At 41.1% G+C, this 22,184-nt stretch overlaps 1 protein-coding gene across 2 annotated transcripts in view; it reads left to right on the forward strand.

Moving 5' to 3' along the window:
- BMF (Bcl2 modifying factor) overlaps positions 1–11,647 on the forward strand; it is a 47,121-nt gene extending 35,474 nt beyond the window's left edge. For both annotated transcript variants that reach the window (XM_063440223.1, XM_063440222.1), the window contains exon 4: positions 9,600–11,647. In XM_063440223.1, coding sequence (XP_063296293.1) covers positions 9,600–9,701 — 102 coding nt within the window. In that variant the 3' untranslated portion in view covers positions 9,702–11,647. The remainder of the gene's footprint in view (positions 1–9,599) is intronic.
- Positions 11,648–22,184: the final 10,537 nt, after the last annotated feature.

Consider the following 22,184-nt stretch of genomic DNA (forward strand, 5'->3'; position numbering starts at 1 on the left):
TTCCGGCTGCATTCTCCTCTCAGGGCATGCCAGTTCTGGATGAGCATTTGGCTGGTTTGCGTAATACTTGGGAGCAGGTTCAGCGTTCTTTGGTGGACTCTGCTGCCCGCCAGAAGGCTCAGGCTGACAAGCATCGCAGAGCGGCTCCTTCCTATGTTGTGGGGGACAGGGTTTTGCTTTCCACACGGAATATTCGCCTCCGGGTGCCTTCTATGAAATTGGCTCCCCGCTTCATTGGTCCTTATCGCATTATACATAAGGTTAATCCCGTTTCGTATGCCTTGGGTCTGCCTAAGAATCTGCGTATACCCAATGTATTTCACACCTCTTTGTTGAAGCCTTACGTACGCAACCGCTATACCCGGCATACTCCCCCTCCCCCTCCTGTCTCTGTGGAGGGTCATGAGGAGTTCGAAGTATCTGCTGTTATTGACTCTCGTTTTCTTAGGGGTCGGCTTCAGTACTTGGTACATTGGAAGGGTTATGGGCCTGAGGAGCGCAGTTGGATTTCTGCGGATGCTGTTCATGCTCCCCGCCTTGTACGTTCTTTCCATTCGCGTTTTCCTGCCAGGCCTGGTCCTGCCCGCCCGGAGGGCGTGTCCTCAGGGGGGGGTACTGTAGCGGTACTTACCTTATCCGGGGGCCGGACGCGGTCCTCTCTTCAAGCCGCGCGCGGTCCTGCGGCTGCACGAGCCGCGCGCGGCTCGTCCGACTGTTCAGACAGGAAGGCGGGCAGTGACCGCGAGAAGCGGTCACGTGTCCCGCCTGCAGCTAAGAGCGCGCCGCGAATCTCGGGCGCGCTCTTAAAGAGACAGTGGGAGCCTAAATTGCAAAAAGGCTCCCATTGGCTCCTGTCATGCCAATCACCCCATACACTTACCTGTTGGGGGAGTGGAAGTGACAGGAGCCAATCACATTAGTTTGAAGGCTACTTATACTTACCCTCTTCCCTTTGTTCCTTGCCCTATCGTGGTTTCTGCTACAGTTCCCTTTAGTGCTTGTTGTGTTCAGTTGTGTTTCTCCGTATTTGACCTTGGCTTTGTATTCTGACTTCGTTTTCGCTTTATCCTATTCTGTACTGTTTGCCGGCTTGCTGTTTCCTGTGTACCAGTCCCCGGCTAGTTTTCGTTTACGCTGTCTCTTTGTGCCCTTGACCTCGGATCGTTCCTGACTCTGTCTTATCCTATTACGTCGAGTCCGGCCACTCTAAGGTCCGGTAGACGTATCTCTCCTCTGTACTGTCTTCTGTTAGGCTGGATCCTGCGTGTAGGGGTATATACTCGTTACAGTGTGTGTGTAAGGGATGCATTGTGTTTTCTGTGTATGTGTGCAAGGGATGCATTGTCTTTCTGTGTAAGGGTTGCATTGTGTGTGTGTAATGGATGCAGAGTAATCTAAATGTACCTTTGCAGAGTAAAGACTTTGTTGTTATTTTTATTATTATTATTGTTGTATGTTTCTGTGTGTGTAAGGGAAGCATGGTGTGTTTCTGTGTATGTATAGGGAAGCTTTGTGTATGTAGTGTGAAAGAAAGAGTATGTGTAAGGATGCATTGTGTATGTGTGTAGTGTGAAAGAGAGGCTTTGTGGGGGTAGGATAGGGACTGAGAGGAGAACAGCTCTTTATTTTTATTATTATATGTTTTGTTTATATATATATATATAATTTTATTTTTCTTCTCTTTCACCCCTTTCTCAGCCTCTCTGTGTGTCTTACACTCTTCCCGTCCCTTAATGATCTTTTTAACTTCCCCCGTCCCTTAGTGGTCTCCTTTTCTCCCCCTGTCCCTTAGTGGTCTCCCATCCACTCCTGTCCCTTAGTGCTCTCCCATCCTGTCCCTGAGAACTCTCCCCTTCCCTCCTGTCCCATAGTGTTCTCCCCTTCTGTCCCTTAGTACTCTCCCATCCCCTCTTGTCCATTAGTGCTCTCCCATACCCTCCTGTCCCTTAGTGATCTCCCCTCCCCCTGTCTCTTAGTGCTCTTCCACCCCTTAGTGAACTCCCTTGCCCCCCGTCCCTTAGTTATCTTCCCTGCCCCCTTGTACCTTAGTGCTCTACACTGTCCCTTAGCGATCTCCCCTGTACCTTAGTGCTCTCCACTTCCCTCCTGTACCTTACTACTCTCCACTTCCTTCCTGTTCCTTTGCAAACTCCCCTCCCCTCCTGTCCCTTAGTGCTCTCCCCTGCTTCCCTGTTTCATAGTGATCTCCCCTGCCCTCCTTTCCCTTAGAGTTGTCTCTCCTCACCCCCCTCCCCCCACTCACCCTGATGGTCTCCCTACCCATCCCTTTCTGGGTGGTCTCCTTCTCCCCCATCCCTGGTGGTCTCTCTCTCCTCGCTCCCCCTCCCGTGGTGGTCTCTCTCTCTCTCCCTCAGCTACAGCATGAGGGGCATTGCGCTGGCAGCGGAGGGCGCCCCCTTCAAAGCTGCACCCTAGGCGACTGCCTCATAGGAAGCGTCGGTCCTGACAGCCTTCCCAAACTCTTCCTGAAAAACAACCTAAATATTCTAGGTTCCTCTATTGCACAGTCTGTTTAATCTATAAAATGGCAGAGAAATGAGCACTGAGAATGCAGGGTCACAAAGTGGATCACCCCTTAATCTTGCCTCAAGCAAGGAGATATTTTGGCAGCATATGATCAGGTTTCCATGTAATTGTAGGCCTGGTTATCCCAACATCCAATCATGATAAAGCGGGTTACTCACCAGCCTACCCAGGTGGAGAGTCAGTGGAGGGCGGGGGAGAAGTCCCCAGTTTACCACACTTGTGCGGGGACCATCCAAAAGCAAAGACGGATCCTTTTGTTTTGTGTGTGCTAAGAATGACATACAAGCTTGAGATGCTACGACAGCAGTAACATGCATAATATGAACATACATCGAGATATAGTGTCATGGCATATGAGTAAATTGCACATTTTTATGGGTATAATAAACAGGCTGAACTGTAGATCTAAACATAAGATATGAGAGAGTACAAGTTTAAAGAAAATTAAGGTAGAGCATAAAGCATGGTATATGCTAGGTAGGAGTTAAGTTTAAAAAAAAAAAAAAAAGATATACTATGAATATCATGTTAGTATTAACACTGGAGATAAAATGCCACTGGGAGATTCAGATGCAATGGTGGGAGATCTGTTGGAGATGCGTTGCCAAAACTCCTTGCAGATCTTGTCGAGTTGTATGTTAAAGTGCTCCCTCCAGGTCATGTTAGATATGCTCTCTTTATGTTGGGAGTGTTGTGATGGGTCCGCCATCTTGAGACTGCCAATGTGGTCGGTTGTTCTGTGGGGGATTCCGCTGCAGTAAATAGGTGAGTTTACCCAGCAGGGACCGGGATATCCCCCCACCAGTCCAGAGGGGGGGAGGGGAGGTTGCGGTGCTGGATTACAAGTGTTGTTGGAAGCATGCCCCTTGTTGGGAGATCATCCGCCTCCCCCAGGCACCAGGCTGCACACCAAGCTAGGCCTCATAGCGGGACGCCACAACGACTCAGTTTTACGGGTCAACTCGGGTATCTGAGTGTTCCTGCTCAGAGCTAGGTTGGATATTAGTTGTGGGAAGTTGCATCCAGAGCAGGATTGTGCAATACAGGCTTGTATATAGCTCTATTGTGCTGGAGCCTTCACAGAACACATCCAACCATCTTGACTGTCAGGCCCTGTCCCCTGACTCTGACATTCTTAATAGCTTGGTCAGTAGAGTTCCGGTGACTGCTCTTTCCCAAACCCAGGGCTGGTATAATGTCCAGTATCAAAGTGGCTCCCCAAAGTTTTTACCATTTCCTACTCTGGGGATTGGGTGACTCTTTAATTTAAGGCGAGCGGGCACTCTACCATATGCCCTTATTATGGTGCTTATATCTCCCCCCACGGATTTACCTTTTACCCAGTTTCTTTGCACACATTTGAGTAGGCGCTCTCTTGTGGTTTACATACATCATCTGATATATTGCAACTAGTGCATGAATATTGCTAGTTAATCTTTATATGTTTTTCTGAACACTGTTCCTTCATTAGATCTACATGTTCTTTAAAAACCCTTGTCCCGTTAACAGTCTTATTGCTATATGGTTCTTATGTCCGTAAGAATTGTATGTTATGTAGCACAACATTACAGCAGTGTTTTGACTATGTATAAGTTGAAATGGAGCAAAGTATAATAAAAAAAAAATAAAAAAATAAAAAGATATTCAAATACAGGAAGCGATATAAACGCAAATTAGATGAAAGTGATTTTGTACAAGAAAACACGATGAATCTGGCAACCCGGACTCATTCAGGCATATTCACTAAACCGGATATTGTCATGAATTCACTTATTGTAAAATTACTCCAGAATAACCAAACTGGAAAATGTTGATTTTTTTTATTTTTTTTCAGTTTTACTGTTTCTAATTTTGTGAATAAATTTGATAGTACTTTGTTTAGTAAACAGACAGAGTTATTCACTCAAGTGAGAATGGTCAGTTAGGTTTCCAGTTGAGCTCTAATAGTCTCTGTTTATTATTCATTCCTAACAATTCACACTTTACTGAATAACCTTGTTTTTGTTTTATTTTTTGGTGCTGACAATCGATTTTCAGTGTCTAACACACATTTTCTGAGTTTGTGGAAACAAAATCCTCATCTTGGTCTAGTAAGATTTTTTTTCAGATTCAATTTCAGTCTCCGTTTTTTTTTTCCTCACGTGTCAGCTTCCCCACGTCTCACTGTTTAGTGAATAAAGCCCGTAGTGTTACTTCCTCCAGCAGGTTGACACACATAGTGGCGTGCAAACATAATCGCTCTGACACTTACGTACTTAAAGATCTCTTTACGAGCACCGCGAGTCTGTTTGCTAAAAATAACAAAAAAAACTAAACAAGCTATACCACGAAAAATAGCGATCGATTTATGAAAAAGTCAGATCCATCTGAGTTTAATGAACAATTAAGTTAGATAGTATAAAAACGTTTGTCATAAATAACAGTCTATTTTCAGACTAAAGTTGATAAAGACGGCCATGAAAAAAAAAAATAATAAAGCCTGCAGACGAGAAGGCCCAAATGGTCTTTATCTACCCTCAAACTGTGTTTCTCTCCTGGCAGCAATGCTCTATACTCAAGAAAAGGGTTGAATAGGGTCAGTGCGAGGAAAATTAAGAAAGGGTGGGGGAGAGCGAAAAATACAGATAATAGGAGGGGGTGAAGGCATTGCGTGATTATAACAAGGGACAGCATAGCTGTGTGTGTTTTGTGGCTGCCCTCCTCCCCCCTGTTTATATCGCTCTCTATATTTAGCTGGTGAGTCATGAGACGTTTCATTACCCACAATCCTTTTCCAGCACCTGACCGGCTTATTATTTTTTTTTTTTCTTCTTCATTTTTTTTTTACATTTTTTTTTGTATGTTTTCATAAGAGGCCAACTAAAGAACACCCCGGGGGCATCCGAACATTCTCCAAGTTTTGTCTTCTCCTTTCACTTCACTCTATGGGCTTAACCGTTTAAGTTCCAGGAAGATGTACATAAATACTCATATATACATGCACACACAATTTCTGAGCTGAATTAATGGCAAAAGCTGAAATAGATGCCAAACAGGACTGTAACTCTCACTAATCTTGCGTTGGGGTTAGTTAACCACTGACACTCTGTTTACCATGTTCCTGAACCCTTAAAGGAACACTATAGGGTCAGGAATATTCCTGACCTTATAGTGTTAAAACACTAGGTTAATCCCCCCTCTTATCAACCTTAAAAATAGTGAAACCGGGGCGGAGCCAAGCGGCCAAGCTGAGTGGTCGCAGGCCAGAGGAGCTCCTGGCCAAACGGGCAAAAACGAGGACAAATCAAGCACTTACCCTGCACAATGCCTGTATATCTACCCCGGAGACAAGGGGCCACGACTACAATGATACACAAGCGAGAAAACGACCGCTCTAAGCATCAACAGCGCAGGGATGGGCCCGAGGTTAAGCTGGGGCCTGCTCGGACGGCGCACGGGAGGCGGCCGATCCCTCCATCGGCCGCGGTGCTTCTCACTGAAGGTCTCCACACGTCCTCCCCCTCCCCCCCTGCCGGTGAGGGATATCAACAAAAGCCTCCACAAGCGAACTGAGATGCCAAACAAGACATGCCGACGCTACTAAAATGGCGGATGCCTCGTGTTCCTGGGACCTCGACCTGGAGTCTAGGCTGGACAGACTCTTTACTGAATTCTGGACCAAGCTGACCAACAGAATGCAGAGCCCCACACCGGAACTGCCGACCACAGCGATGCCTCCACGCCTGTAACCTCTGGCGGCAACACAAAGGAAACTGCTACCGAGGCCTAGCAAAGGCCCAAAGCGGAGACGGAGACCTGGGCTGAACACCTGGGCTGTGATATGTTATTATACCCTTATAAAAATTAGTGCAAGACTAACTCAATGCCTTATACCATGTAAGCTATGTACCCTGACTTTCTTGTTAAATGCTATTGTGGCACGACAAGCTGTATGTAATCACCTGCACTATAAAAATAAAGAATAAAAAAAAAAAAATATTGAAACCTTTTATTACAGTGCCTCGTGGGTCTGCCGGCGCTGGCCCCGCCCCAGATCCATCTCCTTGGCTGAGATCATCAAAACTGACGATCTCAGCCAATCCAATGGTTTTGGATTCGCTTCCGATACTTCTATTTTAAATAAACAAATTCTAAAAATCTAGTAATAAGATTTTAATGAATTTTGACAAAGGAAATGCCCTTTGTACTCCTAACTCCCTAATAAATTACAAGTTCTACCTTTCCATAGTTCCCTCTTGTACGATGATAAATCTACTTTATTACAATCCCACTCCTGACAATCCCTGAAGTTACACATGCTCCAGAATTGAGTGGCTTTCTACTTCATGTTGAGTGGCTTTCTACTTCATGTACACAGGATACAACTGAAGAACATGTGCACTCCACGCTTCCCTAGGATAAAGATGTTCTATAAATTAGTACCCTCCGCATTCCCTTATGTAATGATGGATATGCATCAGGGCTTTGTGAGATCCATACTACCTTCTATCCTTGAAAATGGATGGCATGAAACTTTCATGATGAGGTACCGGAAGGCACAAAACGCGTCAGTGGTGGTCCTTTAGTTCCCCCCTCCCCCACCCCATATATCCTAGCCAAGTGTCCTTTCTATGGGAGTGATTGTAATCTATACTAATCGTTGGATAAAGGCGTCTTCCTTATAACATATGGAGAAGATCCGGAATTTAAAATTTTTATTTTTATTTATATTTATATATTTTTTAAATATATTATGTACAGCAGTAGGTTTGGAGCATAAAAAAAACCAAAAAACTGCAATTAGAATGGGAAGGATAAAATCTTATTTTAAAAAAATACACACATAGCATAGCGAACCTGATCTACGTAATTGTACCAAAAATGTGTGAGTGCTCGGTTTATCCCTTTATTAACAGTTTACTATTTCAAATTGTGCATTTGTACAAATTAACAGAGTAGATGGCCTATGTTATAGAAACTAATAGATACGCAAAACATTACACTGTACATGTTTATTTTCTATTGCAAGAAATAAATGTTACTCAGCTTGAAAAATATATTGTTGTTTTAACTGGACCCAGCTTTAAAGAAAGCCCAGTAGGGCTCATTATTTATGACTTTTTGTACGATATAGCTATAAAGTGATTTGGGCAATGCTTGTGGGAGAGGAGGGATAGTTGTATTTTCTATAATTTTTTTCTTTTATTTTTACTCTATAAAATCCCAGTTTTTGCTGCCTCAGCAGTGTGGTTTAAATTGAAGATTAACCTTGGAACCTTCACAGTGTCAAATCACTTACAGATGGATCACCACTCTCTCCCAAACATTTCACCTTGGGATTTTAAGGAGAGTTTGCACGCAGAGAGGTCTGGGCCGTTTTTTTTTCGCTACAAGTGCAGCTGTGGTTTTGACAAATGCAATGATTTATCAGATAGTGAAAACATTTGGCTACAGACAGCAGGATTCTACCAGCGGAAAGTGTATTAAAAAAGTCCTACATACATCTGGGCCTTAAACTTTGGAGACTCCACAAATCTATACTAAATATAAAACTCCGTCACGGCGGCTCATAGAGAAAAGTTAGGTGTAATGAAATGTGTATCTAATTAATTGGCAGTTATGGTAAACAGTATGTAATGCTTAAAATAAATCCCATGTTATCTTTAAAGGGACATGGTACACATTGGAACTGCTTTTTTATTATTATTATTATTATTATTACTATCACCACCATCATTATTTATATAGTGCCAACATGTTAGTAAAAATACATAAAATTACACAGTATTACTACATAAAACATATACATTGAACATATCCCCAGATAGCTTAGATCTGAGCGCACATTATTACCGAATGGCGCTCAGATCACATACATACAGTTCAATCGACATGGAGCCAAAGTCTTTCCCATAGTCTTTCGGTATACGAATGGGTTCCATGGCTTAGCTATCTGGGGTAACACTGCTCACATAGGGAAAATAAAAGGTTTTTAATGCAGGGCCATAGTCCAGCGGCAAGAGGTGGGCAACCAGGCTCCTCCAGTGGCGAGGTTGGTTCCACCACACCAATTAGAAGAGAATTACATTAATCAATGTTTGAATTTGCAAGGACAAGCTTTTCAGTAGAATGCTGTGTACAGAAGGGGCGAATGCAGACATTGGTTTTCAGATGTTTTTTAAAACGAGAGTTTTACATATATTTTACAACGCACAGGTCTTGCACTAAAGTTGAGGACCAACGGAGGATGTTTTGTTATTCGCTATATGATGTTATCTAACCTTGATATCCATGGGTTTCACATGCAAATCCTATTTTCATATGTTTTAACAGTGTCTTTGATAGAGTGGCATGTTGTACCTATGGTTTGGTATCATTTAAACAGTTAATGACTAGGCCCTGGGTGGGATTGTTTTAGTGGCCAGGAATAAATTGCTTAGAAATGTATTTTGAGGTCAAATTGGCCCCCTGGAGAACATATGTAAGAGTGGTCTTGGATACAATGTGCAAATGTATGTGTTCCATCTTCAGTGCTCGTTGAAACAACTGGTTCAACAAACAAATCGCCAGGATGGTACAAGATGCTACTCCATCCCCAATTAATCCAACACAAGGCTAAATGAGATTAGGAGATATAGGGCTAATCATTCTGGAATCACATTAATACAACCTTGGGGGTTATTTGAGAATCATTATCTCTCTCTCAGGCAACATAGCATAATGTGATCGAGAATTGAGGAATTCACAATAAATACAAAATCCACGTATATGCATGGGAATGGTTTAGTGTCACTAATGTGCAAGTAGGTTATGGAATTTGTACCGATAATTTAGTCTCTCTTGAGAGATAGTGGAAGCTCTACTCGAGGTATGTAAATGAATGAACAAAGATCATTATTTAAATTGTAGTGTATGGCACTTTAGAAAGTACGTCACAATATATAGCTACCATCGAGTAGAATTTTATTATTTTAAAAATGCAGGTATTATTAGTATTAGTATTAGTAAAATGCAGGTATTATTATGTAGTACTGTATAGTATTACTGAGTATTTTGTTTTGTTTTGTTCACAGCGTCAACAGAACAGAAATCAAGTTTGGTCGCAGATCTTTCTATTTTTCCGCAACCTGGTAATACGTAACGAGAGGAACAGGCGTGACGCAAATTGGCGGTGACATTTCTTTATGAGCCACTGAAGTATATGCATACGTTACGTTAAGAAAAGACACGAAAACTATCTACTGTATCTTTCTGCTCAAAAGATTTTCCTGTAAATCGAACGTTAGGGTATCGTCAGGGAATTGTGGTCAAACACTGTTAAGTAAACTGCTTGCACAAACTTCTGTAAATATGTAAAATCCATTTAAAACCAGCAAAAAAGTAACATGAAAGGTAACCAAATCTACATAGCCCTGTTACGTGCCTTAGTGGATTGTGCAATTTTTTTAGGGGGGGGGTCAAAAACTGTGAGAGCGAGAATTCCCTTTCCGGGAATAATGTTTAACACCCTTGGTTCAAATTGGATTGATTTGGTTATTGGACGTATTATTTCATGGAGATCATGGTTTAACTGAGTGTTGCGTAAAGTTTTTCATTATTTCCAGGACAGGACAATTTAAATACTAAGTAAATATAGAAAGATAATTGTAAGCATTTGTTTGTCTGATATTGTAATGGCACTATTGAAATTTTTTTGTTGAAGAGTAGCACTATTTTAAATACTATATAAATACTGTGTGTATCTGTTTGTAACTTTGTAAATATGGTGGGTTGGAGATTAACCCTATATTTGTTCTATGAAATTGTGAAAAGGACAGCCCAAAGCAAACAGGTTAATCTCAAAAATATGTAGGATTACCCGTAAAGTTGGCCGTCTGGGTAGGCTCCAGGCTAGAGTAGACTGTGCTACCCTACAAAGCTCCAGAGGTCTAACAGTTATCTGTGGAACCTAGAATGTTCTGGTCAAATGCAGAAGATTCTCAAGTTTATCTAGCAAATAAGTTCTCTTACTTGGTGTACAGTGAAAGAGTGAAGGTGTGACCTAAGTTTTATACCTGATGGGTTTTCTGCCTTCTGTGGTAACATCATATATAGTTTATATAGTAAAAAAAGGCAAATTTTTAGGGCTGGAATTGGGAACTGAATTATATGTATGAGAAGGACACATTGAAAGCCCAGCCTAGAAGTTCCTCGAGTTTACTCAAACCCACATTGACCTTAGTAGAGATGAATTCAAAAACTTTAACCAGAGGAAGCTTGAATCACCTACATTTCCCTACATTTAACAGATCTGGGCAGGACAGGTTTAACCATAAGGCCACGCTAGGTGGCCGCCTAGGACTCAGGTGTCCTGACTGTCAACCTTCATAGGTCCTTGTGAGATCCAGCAGGGTCCATGGTGCTGAAGGGTCCAGCAGATTTTGCTTCCCTAGCTGGGCCTAAGTGTTTTTTTTTTGTGATCAATTGTGGTCATTATCAGGATTACATATTCACTAGCTATTTGTTAAGAATAATGTAAATTCACGTTATCATTTGCACGTCAGTAACATTTTGATAGAATGTACTTGGCTTATGAACAAACCATTTTAAGATGTGCATGTATAAACAAATCAAATGAGATTAGAAGTGTTTTGCTGGGCAGATAAGTTAGGCCAAGTGTTTTTCTTAAAGCGTTTGAACATTTCAAGAGTGGATAACTGAATGTGACTCATTTAAAACTAAATAGGTAAATACTCGTGAAATTCTGTCACTATTAACCTTTAGTTCCGATGTCGCTGTTACAATACTCTAGTTGAAGTCTCTATTATTAGAATTGCATTTTAAATTAATTAAACTTTAAAATTAATGCTTGATTCTCATTAATCTGAAATTAAATGTGTGTGATCCATAATACTGCTGATTAAACCCATGCCCAAGGAGTAGAAATAAAATAATTCAGATCAATCCGGGGATTTTACATGTTCCTTTTAGGCCGAGTCCCTTCTCCAAGGAACAAAGGTAAAACTAAAAATGGTCCAGGAAAAAGGGAAGCTATAACCTTACTTATAATAAATAGAAGTTTGTCCCGTTCCTTGTTAATGAGTGAGAAATTTGTTTGTGATAATCTTAAACACATCATAGATCTGTGAGCTTTATTACGGGGGAGCTCTGGGACATAGTGCTCATAGCTGTGGTTATGGTTGCAATTAAACACTGATATGTACATATACACCATCTATCCCTGTGAGGTTAATTTTTGAAAATCTCTGGGATACAACAACGTACACTGTATATTGCAGTGGATATTATTGCTGTGGATTTCTGTGATATGCTCTCACAACATATATTACTGTGGGTTGTATTGCCGTGGAGCTCTGTAAACACTCATAACCCACATTGCTGTGGCACACCGTGATACATTCACTACACACATTACTGTGAGTTTTATTATTGTGGAGTTCTGTGATATTGCACACTGCATATTGCAGAAGTTTTACTGCAGTAGACCTCACTCAATGTGTTTTTTAATATGTGAATACTGTTATTATACATATGGCATTTTTGGTCTTTCAATGCCCCCAGCCAGTTTCAGGCATATTTCATTGTTAGCCCAAAGTCCCCTGGAACACTGAGAGAAAAATAACATGCCCAAATATATAATTAGTGACAGTGCTGCTTTAATGCACCATATTTGAAGTTCATTTTACAGAAGCCACACGGGGTTATTGCTTTGGGAGCAGGATTTTAATGCAGAGAGTGCGGGTTTAATGCTACAATTTTGGGAATAATGCAGCAGGTGTGGGGTTAATACAGCAGGTGTGGGGTTAACACAGCAGGTGATGAGTTTAAAAAAAAAACAAGTTGTATTGTGTAAAGAATTTGTGTCATAGCACATTTTAGGGTTGGCAATAAGGCATACGGTAGTATAGTATACAGTGTGGCTTGTACGTGTCCCTAACATTTACACTTGGTCTGAAGCTACTGGTGTCTTTCTGTCACATAGCAATGTCCCTGGATTATACTTTCAATGTGGAAGCGGAGTGCTACACATATAGACTCCAGGCACAATGGCGACTTCAAATCACTGAAGTGGTCATGGTGCCTGTAATAACCATTCACAGGAAAACTATAGTGTGAGAAAAACAAAGTTGTTTTCCTGGCACTATAGCTCCTTATAGTGCCCCTTTACCTTATGCCAGCCCCCCTCCCTCCCGATAGTGGTGCAGAAGGTGTTAAATCTGCTTTGAGCGCCAATGTCACTCGGCACAGGATCAGGCTCCACCTCCACTTCTCTGTTGTCATCCGGCACAGGGTGATCTAATGCGCATGCGGGGCGAGCGCAGCGCTCGCATTAAGACTTCCCCCATAGGAAAGCATTGTATAATGCTCTCCTATAGGGATTTTGGGTGAGGCTGGATGTCCTAACAAAGTCGCCTAACAACCCGGAAGTCCTTCTAGTGGCTTTCTGGTAGACAGACACTAGAGGTGGAGTTAACCCTCAAAGGTAATTATTGCAGTTTATCAAAAACTGCAATAATTACCATTGCAGGGTTAAGGGCCCTGAAACACTGGACCTAGACCACTTCAATGAGCTGAAGTGGTGTGGGTGCCTATAGTGCCACTTTAAGTACGCTTTCAGCTCTGCAGAGAGGCTAATTGTTAATTTGTCCTTTTGCCCAAGATCAACCATGACTCCAAAATTTCACCACTTCCAACAGACTTGCTGTGCATCTTCATTCTATTAGTAAGCAATGCAGATACAGTTATCATATTTATTTGTTTCTATCTGTGTTTTGCAGCACTCTATGGTCCATACAGTAAATACATTTTTTTTATTATTTTTTTAAATGGAGTAACGAGATTAGGAGCAGCTCAGTCTATGACATTGGCATACAGCCAGGTACACAGATAAAATCCACTTCAATAGAACTGTACATTCATTTTTCTTATGGACTTCTGGCTGGTGTAAGACACTTTTTTTCTATATTTAATCTTGGTTTTAAAGGGGTTTTTTTTTTTTGGGGGGGGGGGGGGGCTGTTAAGTAGTCTTTCACTGGATGGAATTTGAGGGTATGTGGGCTTCACCTGATTAGACTGAATTTTGCAAGTATGAAAATATCTAATTTTAATGAAAAAAAATTAAGGCTATAATATTGATGGCGTAACTATTGATGAACTAGAAAATATTTCAAATCCGCTGCTTTGTTAAATTAGCAGTTATTTTGTCAGTTTCCTACAGCGTGGTTTTTAGTAAACAAACCACTATGTGTATCAATGGCAAATTATTATTTCTACAGTGTTTCTTAGAGAAATGAAAGCTATTGCTGTACAGCGCTGAAGAATATATTGGCAATCCACAAATAAAAATATTAGTTTAAATGTGATTTTAACTAGGAAAAAGAAGCATCTTATAATATTTAGTGATACATTTAACACATGTTCATTCTTGTAATCTCAATGATGTAATAATTTATAAGATGAACATCCAGTCAATTCTGGTAGGTGGTGTGTGCACTGGGACATCTGCCCAGAGCTCGGCTAATGCAAACACACACACATATTAACAAAAAGTCGAATCATTTCAAAAACAATACTGCAACATATGCATTGTGAAAGAAACTCGGGCAACATGTCCAGAAAATTTGGGATATTTGACATATACATTAAGTAATGTTAAAAATATTTAAAGGGACACCATACTCAATTAAGTGGTCTGGGTATAGTGGAGCTTGAAGGTACACAGTGCTAGCCACACATGCACATGAGGTCCTCAATTGGATTGGATCTTCGCAAAGGAGGACACGCCTCCTCCATGAAGTCACAGGAGGCGGAGAGGTCAGCAGCGTCGAGGGAGACTCAACGCTGGATAAAGGTAAGTAAAAATGTACATTTATTTCATTTTTATTGCACACAGGGGGTGTTGGTTACAATAGAGTTGGGATTAAAATTTTGCGTTCCGAATGCTTTGCGTCAATTATAAGTGAAGAGTTGTATATTGCAGTTTCTCTTTAAAGTTGTTTTCATGATTATCACAAGCCACATTATGGCGCCATCTGTTCAGTGACTGTTTAAATATGTTGTGTGGCCACCTGTTACTTGTAGTTGCTGATAAAGGGTTTCAGCTATTTAACTATTTTCTTGCCGTACTGTTTTTAGGCAGATTATCTAAATGATCCTTTTCTAAATGTATGATTAGAGATCTTTTTAAATGAGTGAGTGATTAACTCAAGATGTCTAGAATAAAGGAGATCCATTACTATAGGGTACAGACTATTGGTTGGCCACGTATCCTAGATAGAGTAAGGTTGCCTGAATTTTAATTGAGCCTGAATGCAATCAGAGTTTTCATGAGCTTACATAGGCAACTATGTATGAAAAATATCACAGATACCTAACACTGAAGTTCGTTTGGATTTAAGAAAGAAAAACCCCTCTGCATGTGTGCACGCACGTATTGTTCCATCAGGATATTTTAAAGGAACTCTATAGCATTAGAAATACAAAACTGTGTTTCCCTGCCCATGGCTGAATGTTCTCCCCCCTTACCCCTGGTGTTTAAAAGGTTAAAAAAAAAAACAACTTTTAACACGTACATCTTTTCAGCAACGAGGACCCTGAATGCTGAATCTGTCTCTGCGTCTTCCGGCTTAGCAATAGGGGGGGGACATAATGCTATGCGCCGCAAGTGCGGCCCCCAAATTAGGTCTTCCCCCATAGAAATAAAATGTACTCAATGATTTCCTATAGGGATTTTTAAGATGCTGGACATCCTCACGCAAAACCCATTAACCACCAGGAAACATTGCAGTTTCTCTAAAAATGCAATGTTTTACATTGCAGGGTTAAGGGAACAGAGACATTGTATCCAAAAGACATCAGTGAGCTGAAGAGGTCTGGGTGCCTATAGTGTCCCTTTAAAATAAAAAAAGTTTTAATATTGTAAGTTAATGTTGAGTAATATGATGGATCATGGAGTATTAAAGGAGAGCACTAAGTATAAATGCCAGAGCCCCTCATTTTTTATGGGTGGAGACAGCAAACTGTTTTTGTATTCTCATACATTTGCAAGTATACACTAATGACACAGTTACTGGCTAAGTAAAGTGCCAGAATTTGTGGAGAAAGCATAGTGGCATTGACCATTTCATAGAACATTTATTCGAAACTGCAAAATATTCATCCGTGGCACAGACTGATCGACACTTGTAATAAAGGATGACCTTAAGGTCCTTCTTGCCAACCTGCACAAAATGATGGACAGAAGTTAAGGTGATCAGAGACTGCATCCAGGCATCAGAAGAAGATGTTATGGACATTGAGGCCAGTCCACTGTGGCTACATTGAATGACATGGTCCAACAGTTACGGGTCAACCAGCAATCACTACCTTTGCAAATGACTTCCTGTGAGGATCGGCACTGCCGCAATCATGTAAAAATCCGCAGCATCACCACTGCTATTCAGGCGGACAAATTGCCTCATTATATTAGGCAATCTACCACCCACCGTGGTCAAGAAAATGATCCTAGGCAGGGTCTACAGAGTTGCAAGCAATACCAAGGTGTCAGCTGTTTTTCTTCATTGGATAGAAACTGCATAATGGCAGCCTTACATGATAAAACACAGGTACAATTTGAAGACACTCTTTTATCATTTTACCAAGACCTCTCTAGGGCCACTCTACAATGGCATGGGGCCATGACCTACTGCTACGAGCTAACAGAGTGTCCTACAAATAGGAAACCCAAGGCTGCTGAGTTATAGTGTGAAGTAAAACCCCCTCCCCCCAACTCTCTCTCCCCTCCCACCTCCCCCAGGGCCTCCTTATTTAGGGGTATCCTATTAAAACGCATAGCCATTCTACTTCCCACACCTGCAAATGCCACTTACTTCCTCAACCGACTACATGGCACTTAGTACGGCACACTTAACCATGTATGACTTATGGCTAAGCATTTATTGCTCTTATACGATATGTTAACATTTTTTAACACTGTTATGCGGAACCCTCCTGTGTTTAGGGATGAATAAGTTTGCGTAATAAGTTTCTTCCCTTAATAGGACCCAAGCAAGGCTTAGGTGTTCTGGTGGTGTGCCACCTGATCCTCTCACCAGGGTCCTATGATTACTATACCCATGATGTACAAAACATTTGAGCAAGTTATCTATCATGCTTTCTTATTATATTGTTAGGGAATATCTTTTCTATAACAATTAATTGGCAATTGTTTCTTATTGTGTATTTGCTATGCACTGCAAAAAAACATTTAATTTAAAGAATTAAAAAAAAAATTATTAAAAAAAATTCACCAGTGACAAGTCCACATCAATGATATTCTATATCAACCTTGGCAATGGACAGGGTTCGTGATGGGATTATTTGAGTCACTATACACTGTTATGTTCATTTGAATCAGTTATCCTAACTAGTCTGCCCTTTTATAAAATAGTACATGTTAGTTTATGATGCTTTATTGTACTTCATCTCATTGAAATCACCCTCCAATCTACGAACGTGTCATCTTAACGTTGTGTTCTAAATGATCAGTAGATTTTTATCTATTGGCAAGTTTTTTTATGGTTTTTTTTATTATGCATGGAGGATACACTTTTATTTAGTTCACACTCTCGACTATCTTTTACTGTATATCTGTTACAAATTAGATGTAGCTAGTCATTAAATCATGGTTACACTCATATACCTGAAATTTGGTAGTGGAAAATGAAGAACCTAAACATGCTATAAATACGATCAAAAAAGTAATCGATCCAGCTACAGGACTAGATGGACTGTTGAGTGGCGCAGAACAGGAGCACACAGGCATCTGGGACCGGAGGGGCTCTCACCTGCAGAACGATGGACTCAGTTCCCCCAAGGCTGACAGTCTACCATCAGCAGGCATTGGTTAAGCATTCACTGGCAGAGACATATAGCCCCTTTAATGCAAAGCTTTAATGCAAGGCTATGTTGTTGTTGTGTTTTTTTTTGCCTCTGCAGTATTTCTCTAAGGCAATGCAGATGTACAACCAGTGGAAACTGTGCTTTAATTTTATTTCCTTTCCATATTAGTTTTACGGTTTCACTGTTTTATTACTTTGATCCAGCCTTAGTCTTCGCCAATATGTTTCTCTGTCACTTAAGATAATTTAGCATGTTACCTACTGTTCGTAACCAGCAAATACCATGCGTAGGAATTATTCATGTATAAAAATAAGCTATTTCTACATTCTATAAATGTAAATACCCAGTGGTTACTACAGAGCTAATCATAGATAAGCACGTTACATAACTCTCCTTTCTTTGATGCAGTTAATGTCAGCCTACATTACTTTCAAGCACGTTTACTGCCTTTCCATTCTCTGACACAACCTGTATTATTAACCTGTTAGTTACATAAAAATGTGCAGCTCTCTTATATGTCACAGCATAACGCCTTGTGAAATGTCAATAATTGTTACCGTGACAAAATAAGCATGTCTGTCAAATTTTTGCACAACAAAAATAAAGAATAATAAAAAAATAATAATAAGTAATCGATGGATAATAAAACATTGTAATAATTCATGATTTCCTAACTATCTGAAAAGGCAGATATAACTACATATTTTGAGTCAATCGTTCATGATATGTAGTTCATTGCAATCTCACAGTTTTTACCAGTGTAGTGGAGACCCTCATTTTCTAATGGGCAGAGTCTAATGCAAGTGTTTTTTATAGAATGTCAGAGAACGTTTAAGAAAGGGTATCCAACTGATTTTACAATACAAGAACTGGTTGGAAAGCTAATGCCACGTGTATAATTTAGTGACCAGTAAATCTGTTCAGGAACCACTAGTCTAGATCAGGGGTGCTTAAAATGTAGACCTCCAGATGTTGTAGAACTACAGCTCCCATGATGCTTTGTATGCCTTTGCATGTCTTCAGAAGGACAAAGCATCATGGAAGCTGTAGTTTTAAAACATCTTGGGATCTACCTTTTGGACACCCCTGGCCTAGATATTCTGTATTCTCCTTACTAGTATACTTCAAAGTACGCAGTAACCACTGCTGTTGTTTCCTGCATTTGTTGAATGCTGAGCCAGTATATATTGCTATTCCTTTGTCATTAGAATGGTGGGCTGTGAGACTGTACTGTAAGCCCACGCGCTTTTCTGTCAAATACGATTTGTTGATGTGTTTCCTTTTTACTGTTTTTTTCCTCCTTATGCACTTGTTTCAATGCCATAATGTATTTGAAGGACTCTGTAAAATTTTAGCTGTTGATGTATAATGTCATACTACAAAGATCGGCTCTGATTGGACAGCACCAGGATCAAATATGAGAGTAACATGCTCTGGGCTGTCCTTTAACCCATGTAAATAGCCATGATTATTCCATTGATAAAAAAAAATAAGTATTTTTCTTTTATAATACCAAATTTCCATAGTTTCCATTTTATTATTACTGCATATAAATTGGTGGTTCTTCCAAGATTTTTATGAATGTTGACCCTACTTTGTATGAATGTTGACATTTTTAATAATATAAAACACTATGCAATGCTGATCAGCAGGAAGCCATGTTGTAATTCAAAATGGCTTCCTATTTTCCAACAATTAGGGGGCATTTTGTTTTTCTGAATCAAGAAAAATATGGGAAAAAGTTGCTTTAACCTTGGGTTTATATGTACAGTGTGTAATTGTAAATATATAATCGGTCTATGTTTTTGTCATTGTTATCAGTTTCCTATATAACTAAATATATGAAAAGAGATGTGTATTGTATACATCTAATGTATTTTGTTAGCTTACAAACATATTCTATTCCACATTGGTTAACGGGTTAAGTCTAGAAATGTTGACAATGATTTGACAGTATCACTGACGCTGTTTGTCTGTTTTTCTTTTTTTCCATATATTCTATTTGCTATGTATGTAAATCGTTACTCCAAACCTTATTGACTCCTTATTTTTTTAGATATGCCAATTGGACATTATTCTTTAGGTCACCCCCCAAAAAATAAATAATCAATAATTAATAAAAAAAAAAATGAATTACATGAAATCCAGTGACATTCCACTACCCCATCTGATTTGATAGCAGCCGTCGCAAGGTTCAATCAATTGCTCGGAGCCCAATAAAGGGGAGGGAGCAAGGAGATGGGTGCATTGTTTTGTTTTTAACTTATAGAGGTGGGGAGGGCTTCAATGAAGGTGCGAGAGAGGGGACGAAGATAAATGCTTCCCCTTGCAAAATCTGTCTACAGAGGAGTAGCTAATTACATTCATTGACAGAATGCAGAGGCAGATGTATTTTTTTGCACAGAATTGACATTTGGCATTTTAGAACATAGCCTGGCACACATGTGCAAATACTTCTGATTGTGCAGCGTTTCGAACAGAGACCCTGTACGTAGACACTCTTTACCACCATAATAGAAGGCTCATGTTTTTCAAAGTTCACTGGCCTAGAGATGTTGTAAAAATTAACAATGTATTTGGAGATAAGGATTCTGCCTCTGCTGGTAAAATGTTTTTAACACTTCCTTACAGTGTGCCGGGTCTCTTGGTGACTCAAACAGATAAGTGGATTGACAATGACACTTGACTGTTGATTTTAGTAAGTGAAGCACAGCCAGTCTCCAGTGAGGACTGTTGAACAGTGTTGGGAAGGTAAAATTTGCCAGAGATAGAGACTGTGATCCCAGTTTGGGTTTTGATCAAGAATCCTATTTCTCATTTTTTTTTTTTCATTCTTTATTTTTCTTGTGCGTGGAGTAACAACAGGCATGCAGAGCAACAACAGCAGCTGCAGGCTTTTCCATAGCATTTTAACATTTTAAAGTGTGGCAGATTAAACAGCACATTTTTGTTTTAGAAATATGAAAATATCTGGCTTTGTAACATCAATAGATTGTTTTAAACATGCTAAGCTAGACACGTTTACGATTGGTTGAATTACTGTCAAGATTCTGTTATATACATGGCATTGCATTTCTGAGGAGGATAAACATTCATACCTATGCCACAGTTACTACTGCTTAAATTCTCGCATTTGTTGAGAGTCAAGATGGGCCTGGTAGGCAGGAAAAGTCAGAAGAGAGACACAGATTGAAAGCATTGCGTGCATGGACCTCTTACATTGGGTTACCAACGTTATGAATCATACGTGACTGCAGGCAAAACATTGCAGTAAATTTACAGGCTATATGCTTTAGACATGCAAATCACCAACTGAGGTATTAATATAAACATGCATAAGTATATTGGTCGTTAAAGCCTCAGTGGTAATGAGAAGGGTCAACCGGAGGCAAGCGGGCCATGCAAACCCATATTCATACAAATATACATAGACACGTTTAGGCTTTATAGTAATGTGAGGTCTGATGCTTGTTACCCGCGAAAGCAAATTAAACATAAAAGCAAACTAAACATAAAAGCAAGCCAAACATATCAGGTGGACCTCTTCCGTGAGCACTATTATGTATGTGAGGTATGCTTGTGGAACTGGAGCACGGTATCAATTAAGTCAGGTTCCGTACAGGCTGATATTTATAGTGGCATGTTGGCAATTCTATGGTGTGGACAGGATTATTACCCCTATTGTGCGTGGGATTGTTTGCGTGTATGTGTGTTCCGAGGTTAACCCCTGGAGTGCCTCAATGTAATGTAGTGTGTGCTCATCTGTAGATGGAGGCCCTGCATTTAAAGGGAACAAGCATTATAACGTGTATTAAGATTGCCTCATGAGCCACTCCGATGCCGGTTTCTGTAGAAAGGGTAGCGTTCCTGGGCCTGTGGGTGGCGGGCTTGGGGTGGCATGTCCGTATCAGCCAATACCTCGGCTTGGAATAGTGGGTGAGCTTTTGGGTTGCGATTCAGTGTCAGAGCGGCAATCGTGGGGCGAGGTCCCTCTCCAGCCCCAGGCCTTTGGAGAGGGTGGCATCTTCGGTCCACTGACTCGAGAGCTCGGTGAGTTCGAGGCATTCCCATGGTGGGTGCAGCGGAAGCTACCGGTGTTCCGTCGCCGCCCGCGGCGGGCATTCTTCCTGCAGGGTGGTCGATGCTTCGGAGGCTCCCTCCTTACAACCCTCAGCCTGGGCGGGCCGTGAGCTCGTGTGGCTAGTTTGGGGGTAGTCGCTTTGCCCAGAAAAGGGCGCCTCTTCCCCCCATTGCCAGCTCCAGTTTTGCGTGCTGGCTGCCCTTTCGGTAGACTCTTTCTCTGCTCCCCATGTTCCATGGTCTGCTTATATGGTGGGGTTTGCAGGTTTGCCTTTGGTGCTTGCAGCCGTTTCCAAAGCCTGTGCCAGAATCGGGCGAAGGTAGCATCTAGGCGCAGCTTAATGTCGCAGTAGCTGTCCAGCTCAGGCAGGTATGTTGGGTTGCATGGTATGCCCGCTGCCGCCATTTTGGGCGTGCCATGTGCTAGGCTGTCCTGGTGTTGCGGTTTGTCGGGCTGTGGGTTCAGCTTACGTCTGCCTCTCCATTTGCTTGTGGAGGACCGAGATGACCCCCATCGGTCCAGAGGGGGGGGGGGGGAAGGAGGCAAGTGTGCATAGGGTGCTGCACTCGGCTTTACCATCCAGGAGATCGGCCGCCTCTCCCTGGCTCGGTCGCATGCAGGCCCCATGTGCTGTTGGTCGGGTTCCCGGGCAGTGTAAATCTCGTTTGTAGGTTTATTCGATGCCCCTTGGGTCCCT

Source organism: Pelobates fuscus, chromosome 13 (assembly GCF_036172605.1).
Source record: "Pelobates fuscus isolate aPelFus1 chromosome 13, aPelFus1.pri, whole genome shotgun sequence".
Lineage (NCBI taxonomy): Eukaryota > Metazoa > Chordata > Amphibia > Anura > Pelobatidae > Pelobates > Pelobates fuscus.